Raw genomic sequence first — 10,093 nt, forward strand, 5'->3', positions numbered from 1 at the left:
ATTTCCGTTTATCGACGGGATTCGGAATAAGTGCCGGCCGCTAATTTGCCAGACTAATTACTTGCTGTCAAGCGTAACAATTTAAGCGAGGTCGAGGTCTTCTAGGTTACGACTTGGGTACTTTGTATTGTGGCCGAGTACGGATCGAGTTGCATTTGCAACTAATTGAAACGTTATCGCGCTTCTCGTGCCGGCAGACTACTTTATATCTTACAACTTGCGGTTAAACGTTTCTCGTCTTACAGCTTCTCGATTCGTGCAACTGCATAGCATCGTGGTGGTTACCGACCTGTTCTCTTCTTTCCTCATATGGCTGATGCGATGGTAGTAGCTCGCAGGAAAATCCGCTTTCAAGAACTTGCCGACCGATTTCGCGGTTAGCATCAACACGTGCTAGTTCTGTTTGCAACCTGCCGCGACTGATCATAGTTTCTCTCGAAATTTGGAGCGTAAATATCTATAGTTGAATTTTAAATTAGATTTAGATTAAACGAACGAGCGAATGTGTGAATTAATATAAATAAACAAAATTAATTGAATAGCTAAAATAAAATAAAAAATAATATAGATAATGAAGATAGACAGAGTGAATAATTTGCTTCATTAAGTGCGGATGGTATTATTATACTAGCGATATTATTCATTGAAATTATTTATTTGTTTATTTATCATGCTCGCTTGTTTTGATCTGAATCTAGATTATATATCCAGTAGCAATCTATTCAACCAGCAATTACGATTTTTTTTTATAAGGATTTTTTTCCATGAAAATATATGATCTTTTTTAAACTTAGACTTATAAACAGGATGAGGATATTTATGAAAACATCCGAATAATAAAATGATATTTATTCTCCTTCACGATATTGATATTTACTTCGATGAAAATATAATTATTTCGAAGAACCGATAGAGTCATTCGCCTTTATTAAATCTTTATTAAACCTCGTGTGTCATTATCATCGGTCTATCCGTCGTTAACTTTCGATCGAGAGTACGAAGTTGGCGAGAGCGGGAGTACCACGGCCCCAGGTCGCACATTTAAATGCAAATGCACTTTTTACTTATATTTATATGCAAATGAGCTTTTCTCACGGTGAGAGAGGAGGACCCGGGACTCTCCGATGACATAGCGTGCTCGAGAGATATTCTCTCCGGTTCGTTCGTTCGGTAAAAAGCAGTTTGGCACGCAATGCCGGAAGACAATTATTGCATCTGCGCGAAATGCGTCGCGCGAAATTATGCGTCGCAATTTTAAGAACTTTAATCATTGACAACAATTACGATTGTCGCATTCGCGAAGGCCAACCTCGATGACAATTAGATCGCGACATATGACTTATTATTTTCTTATCGTCGTTTGATATCATTAAAACTTATTAATAACTGGCGACTTAATGCAGGATAATTTTAATGTTGTATTCTGAGTAAAGTTTATCTAAATAATAGATATGACGATTTATGATAATGCGTGTTCTTTAAGAAGTAGATTCGCTTGTCTTTAGATGCTTCAAAAGCAGTAAGTAAGCAGTAAGTAAAGTATGAGTTTTTTGAACGACTATCGCGCTCCATTATAAATAAATTCGCGAGGGCGGTGGGTAGTAACTGGGTGAATTCTTCATATGTCGGGGGAACAATATGCTCTCAAATAACAGAAAATTTTTCTCCAGACACACATATTGCGATGGCTCTTATCGTTTCACATTAGGGGAATTCCATTTGGAGACATCGCTTTTTTCTTTCTCGCGTTACGATACGAGCTAACCGATCAAGATTCATATATACACAATATTCTTTTATTGTTATCGGTTATATAGGTCTAATTCTCTTCGCTCGTTGCTGTTGTCTGCCAGAATAGGATTATTTGATCAGACTTGATTCTGAGCATCATACAAATTGATCTAATTTTCATACAAATTGACCGAGTAGAAACCATAGAAGCAAAAAATATCATTGTTATCCTATTAAATTCTAGAAAAAAACAATCTAGTTTAAGAATTTGAGGCATTATATAACATATTTGCCAACTGTCTTTATTCAACGTGATCATTTGTCAAACAATCGCTGTGCGTACAACAATATATAAGATTATATAATCTATTGACGTGCGGTAATTTAATTAATCGAAGACATATGTAAATCGTCGTAATTGAAGAGTTTACAAGAATAATACGGTAACCTTGAATTGGCTGCAAATTGAATTTTGTATAGAAATAGTTCTTTATTCTAGATCGATATATGCAATTTAAAAGTTTTTTCTATTATTAGTAGAATAATATTGATGTATTCGTTCACGCATCACACAATATATGGTATAACTTACATGAAACAATATCAAAGTATTTGTATATTGAGGTGACATAATCAATAATAATAAATGTCAGTATTTGTTAATACTGATCATAGTTAATATTGATGGATTGACGTAAAGTATTGACGATCATCTAGATTTTAATTCTCGAGCATCAGATTTGTTTGCAATTGATTTTATACATAAAACTAAAATGAAATATATTGTCAATATTACCGATCGGGTAACATTGTAGAAATATTAAACATATTAATGCATACTCTGTCAGTATTATCTGCTAATTTAATATTACTGATCAGTATTATTGACCGTGTAAGGTCATCTTTTTCATATTATTTCAAAAACAGATCGAATATTAACTATGTTTACAAAACTATAATTATGGATAATGCATTAAATACTGTAATATGCAAATGTTGTCTTCTTGCAAATATACTCGTTATCTTGTTTAATCTGTTTTCTATTGATGCGTATACAATTTGATGCAATGCATTGCATATCAGGGAAACACACCAATATCGCAGTGCCAGTTATCGATGACCGATCACAGCATTCAACGTGTTAATCGAATATCTGGTAAATGGACGCTACCGCGGATTTAATTACATTACGTATCGGAATTGCGTGTTTGTGTGATATGTTACGACGTTCGTGACTCTCATTAAACCTCGTAATCTATTTGGGCAATTTCGAGTACAGTTGTAGATGATTGTCATGTAACTGTCACGTAACAAATAAATATCCTGTTTCCACTCTTGTTCGTATCGATCGTTTTATTGCCGAAGGAGAATCCTTCGCTCTAGGAGTTGATCTGCAATCCAAAAGTTGTCAAGCGCACATCGCAGCGCCTTAATGGAATTTGAATGTCGTTAGCCGAAGTAACCGGGCGTAAGGAAGGGACGTTATCCCTATTACCTCCGTCGCTCTGTACGGTACGCGAGAGAGTCGCCAAGTTTATTGGAGCACGAAAATGCGCCAGCTTCGTCGATCGTGTCCTTTGATAGTTTAGGATCGTCTGACCCTTGCTTGCAAGTTCGCGAAAACATAATTGGTGCTATAATTAGCGTGTCCGTTATGTTGTTTCGCCATTAGCGTCTTGTCTTGTAGTTGCAGGACACGAGGACGGTCATTTACGTAGTTCAAAGGGCGAAGTACTAAATGTCTGAAATTAACATCCAAATAGGAAAATAGTTCTATACATATATATGTACTCTATACACACACACACACACACACACACACACATATGTATAATTTATATCAAGGAAACCTCGCCTTTTATTTTTGAAAATTATTGATTCTGTTGTTATCGCATCTAGTCTTTTCTACATTATTTATATTATTTATATCACATAATAATGTGAAAATTTAGAAGAGTTCGATTGTTCTTTGTGTGTCTCATGTCGCTTAGAAGCGAAAGTTCTATCATGCAGACAATCATTTGGCAATCACGCAAATTATGACACCAATTTGGAGTAATTCACAGCAATCTTATAAAACGATCGTATAAGCACGTCGAAATAGTACTTGAATAGAATTTACACGGAACGTGATGAAGATAAAAATGAAGAGAATGGAGGAAAAGGCTTCCCGTCGTATACCAGGTCGCGAGCACCTTACGACTGCTTTACGATTAACCGATTTTCCATTGTGCAATGCGCGTAACTGCAACGTTGGGATAATGAAGTACTGTATGTATGACTCGATTATTAAAAATGAACATAGAGGATTGAGAGATCGAGGCTGCACTGCGCGATAATTCCTGGATTGTATGCTTGAAAATTGTTCCATATTGTTTTCTCATAGTAATACAATACAAAATTTGCACATTATACACATAATTTGATCCGTTATTATGTCATCGTTTCAAAATCATGCCGCTACAAAAATCGTAATAATGATACATTGTATGTATTTCTCTTATTATGAACGAATATAGCTGAAAGAAGAATTAAAGAATGAATATCGCTAACGAAATAAGACGAAGAAGGGCACAGTCGTTTCTCGATGTTATTACCGAAAATCAACGTTTAATCGTTTTGAAACGACCCTAAATAAGAATGTCAGAGCAACAGAGGACTACTTTCATCGAACTGTTTCATAGGAGGATTCCCCAATATGCCGCCGCTGCTGCAGGTTCCCTCTTTTGCGTAAGATAGTCGATTTTAGGGGAGCTGGTAAATTTTTCGGGATAACCTTTGAAACCTCGAAACTTTGTGATATTCGTGTGGCATTTTTTTTGTGTTTGCGTGTTAAATTGCGGTGCATCAAACGATGTGCATGATGTAGAGAGTCAAAGGGTTAATGACTATGAGCAATCGCACCGTCGCGACGACAATGACGGCGACGACGGATGGCTGGGAGAAAAACGCGGAGAGCACATCGGTGAACATGTCGGAATTATTAAATGCCGCCGTAGCACCATAATGAACATCCGGTGAGAAAAAAAAACTTCGAACAAGGGACAGGGTAAAGGGAATTGAAGTACAGCGCGGCTTAAAGAACGGCCATCGTTACGGGACGCGCCGGGGCGAACAAATCGCCATAGGTGTAACGTAAATTCTGATGGTCGTGTTTGCGGTCAACGAACTCCTTTCCTTCTTTCGCGTAGCCTGCATGGGTGGATTCTCGTTGGGATGCGGCCTCGGTTGGAGCGCTCCGTGCGTCGAAATGTTAAGGAGCAAGTTAGACGACTTTGCGGTAAATGTGATCGCATCAGTGTTCCCGGCAGGCGCGGCGTTAGGGACTATCGCCGTGCCTCTGCTAGTCGACAGGATCGGCCGGAAGTGGACAATGATGGGCCTGGTGCCGATCATCATCGTTGGCTGGATCTTACTTATTTCCGCGGGTAGGCTGGTATCATTCTACGTGATCGGCAGAATCTTGACTGGCGCTTGTGGCGGCATGTGCTGCGTCCTTGCGCCTATGTACTCCGCAGAAATCTCCGAGAAACAAATCAGAGGTATATTGTCTTTTTGCAATTAATCATTGATTCTTGTAGATAACTTACGTCATAGGCTTGAGTCATTTATTTGCAGCTCGTGTATGTGAAAAAAAATTGCTACACAGAAAAAAATGATTGAATTACGTAGAATCCTGGTGGAAAATGAACAATCCAGAATTCTATTAAATTCTATTAAGTTAAATTTACAAGCTTTCTGATTAAATCTACTAAAATTCTAGTCGAGATAATCAACATTCAGTAGACTTAATCAGAAATCTAATAGACTTAACCAGAATTCTGAATTATTAATTTTTCACCAGAAATCTTTTCCAGTTAATTCAACCGAATATTTTTTTTCGTGTAACATATAATTTTGTGATATGGCTACGTTCAGCAGAAAAAGCTTTGTATCGGATGTAAAATATTTAATATGATTTATAATTAAATATTTAATATGATTATACATTTAGATTCAATGAAGAATTAAGGGCAAGACAATCCTATATTAAAGAATTTTACAATAATTGTTAAATGCAGCCATTGTCATATTATCTACTTCAAAATGCTATTTAAATGGTATTTAATAGAAGTACATTATGCGGTATTATACAATAGAAGTACATGTGATATTATATGAAGAATCTGAAACCGGATACCATTGTCGTGAGATGAAAACAATTTGAAATGCGTATGATTCAATGCGTAATAATGACACGTGGTATAATGTGGATAACAGAATAAGACGGCTTGCGGAGCGATGTTATTAGTGCCTATCATCGTTCAGCTCACGAGCTCGTTCTCCTTGCATTGCTAATGCGCGTGCGATTTACCGTCGCTTAGCCGAGCGACGAGAGGCAAAGAAGAAGAAGAGTAGCAGCTTCATTATGCGGTTCTTCCTTTCTCGTAACAGGGACGACTGGCGTCTTCTTCCAGTTGCTGCTCGTGATCGGTATACTATATGTGTACGTCACCGGTTTCACACGAAACGTGATCGCGATATCCAGCCTCTGTTGCATCGCACCGATCGTGTTCGGCGTGACGATGTCCTACGTGCCGGAGAGCCCGTTGTACTATTTGATCAAAAATAGGGAAGAAGATGCGCGAAAGTCTATGCAGTTCTTTCGCGGATCTAAATTTGATATTGAGCTGGAGATAAATGCATTTAAGGTTAGTTAAACATTGCGATTACATTGTTATGAATTTGATCAATTCACAGATTTATTAAAGGCCTGATTTTCTATTATTTGATTAAACTTGTGATTTAGACTTAATTTCACTTATGTTTATTTCTGCTAATATAATTTAATTTTAATCTTATTAAAATATAACTTACCTATTCATCTTTTTCTAAAATTCTAAAAATTAGAATTTTTAATTTTTAATTTTTTTTTATAAAATGTTTCTAATTTTGTTAATAATAAAATCGATAAAAATACTTAATAATAATAACTTTCGCGCGGATTTTATTAATGCATGTGTCTGTAAATGGGAGAAAATAGGAACAAGTGGAGAGAAGCAAATTTCAAAAATCAAACCTCACGGCCTTCATGAAATTGCCCCTGTTGAAGACTCTAGGCGTGGCCTACGGTCTAATGTTTTTCCAGCAATTTAGCGGCATTAACGCCATAATATTCTACGGTTACTCGATTCTCGAAGCGACAGGCGTCGGCATGGATTCGCAGTTGGAACTGGTCATTCTCGGCAGCGTCCAGGTGGTAGCTTGCGTGGCAGCGGCACTCTTGGTTGACAAGGTTATATTTTAATAGGTTTATTGTGATGTCGAACATGTTCCACAGATTTCGCGATCTATAATTTATCTAACGGTCGGCTGGCATTACGGATGCGCTCGAAACATTCGCAGCTGGGACGCAAGCTACTTATGGTGATCTCCTTGGCGACGATGTGTGTCTGTATGGCGGCCTTGGCGGGTTTCTTCGTCCTGACAAACTATCAGCCACATATAGCAGATCAAATACATTGGCTTCCACTCACATCGGTGTGCGTCTACATACTCGCCTTCTGCTTTGGAACTGGTTAGTAATAACGACGAGTGCGCTTGAATCGATAATGCACTTCTATTGATCGAGCTAGAAAATACATTCTTAGATTCTTCTTACGAAGAAAAAATTAAGAGTTATCACATCACATATTTGTTCTTACAACTCTTTTAGAGCTTTAAATTTTCTTTTATACATTACACAATTAATATTCTGTGATCAAAGTCCTTTAAACAAATCTATATTAAGTTTCTTTCTTCGTTTGTGATTAATGTAGGTATTACAAAATTATATTCTTGTGATTTTTGATGACAGATACGGTAAATGCAATTATTAGCAAAAATTCTCATCAAGCGTTCAATTTCTCAGGTCCAATTCCGTGGGCTTACATGGGCGAGATTTTTCCTACGCGCTTGAAAGGCGTAGCGTCGTCTAGCGCGGCTTTCTTCAATTGGCTACTAGCGTTTGTGGTTACGATAGCCTTTCCAAGCGTCGCTGAAGTACTAGATTATTTCGTGGTGTTTGCTTTCTTTGCCCTATTGTGTGCCTTGGCCATATTATTTGTAATCTTCTGCATGGTGGAGACTAAAGGCAAGACATTTGCAGAAATTGAACAGGCATATGGAACTCACATGCTTGCGCAAAACGAAGAGCCTTACAGTATGCAGTGAAGCAAAGAATTTCCCATGAAACAATCACCCATCAAACAGACAGGAAAAATTCCATGGAAGACGAATAGAGAGAAGATTTGTGGGATTTGTCATGTTTGATGCATCGACATTGACATATTTTGAAGTTGTCGTTTGTCGATGAAGTATAATATTATTCTTAATATTACAAAGATGAAAAATTACAAAAATGAAAGAGCTATTAAAATGATCTTTTATCTTTATGACGGTACTATCATTTCACGCTAATTTCATATTCAGATTGCGAGACTGTACATGAAAGTGTATGCATGATGTTGATGCTTTAAAATTATTTGTAAATAATTTTATAACAATTTGAAAGGCTCTTCGTTTAGATTTATTTAAGAAACACAACACACACATAGCAGAACTCCTAAGTTTTTAATAATTAAATATAATTACATATTTTCGATAAACTGTATATTTTCATCGCACGGTAATTCGACTATTCCCTACTTATAATTTAAATAATTTTGCCGAGGACGTGGGCGTAATGCCGTCTAAAATAATTTGCAGATAAATGAATTCCTGACGGGAAGTGGGACGCGCGATAAATGCTGAACGAGATCGTCAATGTATGCGTGGAGGAGGATGCGGTAGCTAAACTTGAACCGCGATATTATATGCAGTGCTACGTGCAGTGATACGCATTGTGAGCAGTCATTGCACGAATATGGCCTTGGCCGAATCGTTTTGAATTAATGACAATACCTTTTGCCGTCACTTTATATACTATTTATTTAATTCAAACGAAAAATCCAATTTAACATTATATTTCATTGTTCGCGGAACATCATGTTTCCATCGAGGGGAAAATGAACGTGACAATGAATATTGCCGACAAATCAGAAGAAAACAATTATTTTAGTGGAATTATTATCGATTTTACAGAACCATTCCCATTTTCTGTTAAAAAGCACAAAATCCATTCAAAACAGTCTATCAATTTTTCATGATGCGTTAGAAGTAAAAATATTCGAATATTATGCTCGCGGATCTTATACTCATAATTCGAAATGTCATATAAATTGAATAGCTACGATTTTCGTTGTAATGGAATTTTTCTGCTTTAAAATATCACGTATTCCTCTCCCGATCGATGTCAACGACGATATGATGATGATGATGATGACTCCGACGCGTCCATTTGTCATGCAGCTGCCATCGTTCGGTATAAGACGCTCGCTTTCATCGATTATGCATTCGAATTTATATTTATGAAGCGTCGTGCCAGAGCGTCGCACGCTGAGTGTCGTCGTACTAATAATGCCGCTATAAACCTCTCGAGCGTCGGACGCAGCGACTCCACGTTACATTCTTGCTGGCACACAGACATCGGAGGTCGTCGCCGCCTACTCAAGATTTTCTGTATTATGCGATTGCACGTTTCGTGGATTTTTCGTGGGCGACAGACTGATGATACGCCCTCGGATCGGTATTATCTAGTCTCGGATACCGGATGCGCGTTTTTCTCGCGTTTTTACCTCTGGCACAAAATTCGGTCGCAAACCCTCCAATCGAGATTAACAAATACTAGTCGACACTGTCTTTTGCATCCCAATGAGGGATTACAAAGATTTATAAAGCATTTGTCTCTTTACGAATAAAAATAACTTTTACTGTGATTATGAATAATGGCAAGGTATCTACGACAGTCTTGATAAAACAACACTGTGTTCAATCGATGTTTGGTGTATCTTGATGTATATTTGTTATCACACGATATCACACGATATCAATATAAACCGAATTTTCCCTATACTAAGCTGTAGAAAAACTGCGACTCAAAAAAGAAAAGGAAGAATGTAAAAGCAAAAAGTGTTATTTTAACACATTTTATGTGTGTATTACTGTAGTTTGTAGTCACTTTATACATCTGTAGATATGTAGATGTGCAACACAAAAAGGAAGTATGTAAATTTAAGAGAGAGCAAGAAATGTGTAGATGTAACACACGAAAAGTATTATTATATGTTTCTTGCAAATCTACATACTTCCTTCTTGTGTGTTCCACATCTATATATATATATATATATATCTATATATATATATATATATATATATATATATATATATACTATACTATATATTAATACTAACGGTAAGTAGTTAAACGTTAAACGTTTTAACTTTTCTACCTTACCTTTACCTT

At 36.8% G+C, this 10,093-nt stretch overlaps 1 protein-coding gene across 1 annotated transcript; it reads left to right on the plus strand.

Moving 5' to 3' along the window:
- Nucleotides 1-4,371: 4,371 nt before the first annotated feature.
- LOC105626845 (facilitated trehalose transporter Tret1-like) lies at nt 4,372-7,923 on the plus strand. The gene is made up of 6 exons (XM_012208138.1): nt 4,372-4,447; nt 4,923-5,273; nt 6,166-6,422; nt 6,755-7,006; nt 7,117-7,288; nt 7,622-7,923. The coding sequence occupies exons 1-6, from the start codon at nt 4,372-4,374 to the stop codon at nt 7,921-7,923; spliced, it is 1,410 nt and encodes a 469-aa protein (XP_012063528.1).
- The last annotated feature ends 2,170 nt before the right edge of the window (nt 7,924-10,093 follow it).

This window comes from Atta cephalotes, assembly GCF_000143395.1.
Source record: "Atta cephalotes unplaced genomic scaffold scaffold00006, whole genome shotgun sequence".
Classification (NCBI taxonomy): Eukaryota; Metazoa; Arthropoda; class Insecta; order Hymenoptera; family Formicidae; genus Atta; species Atta cephalotes.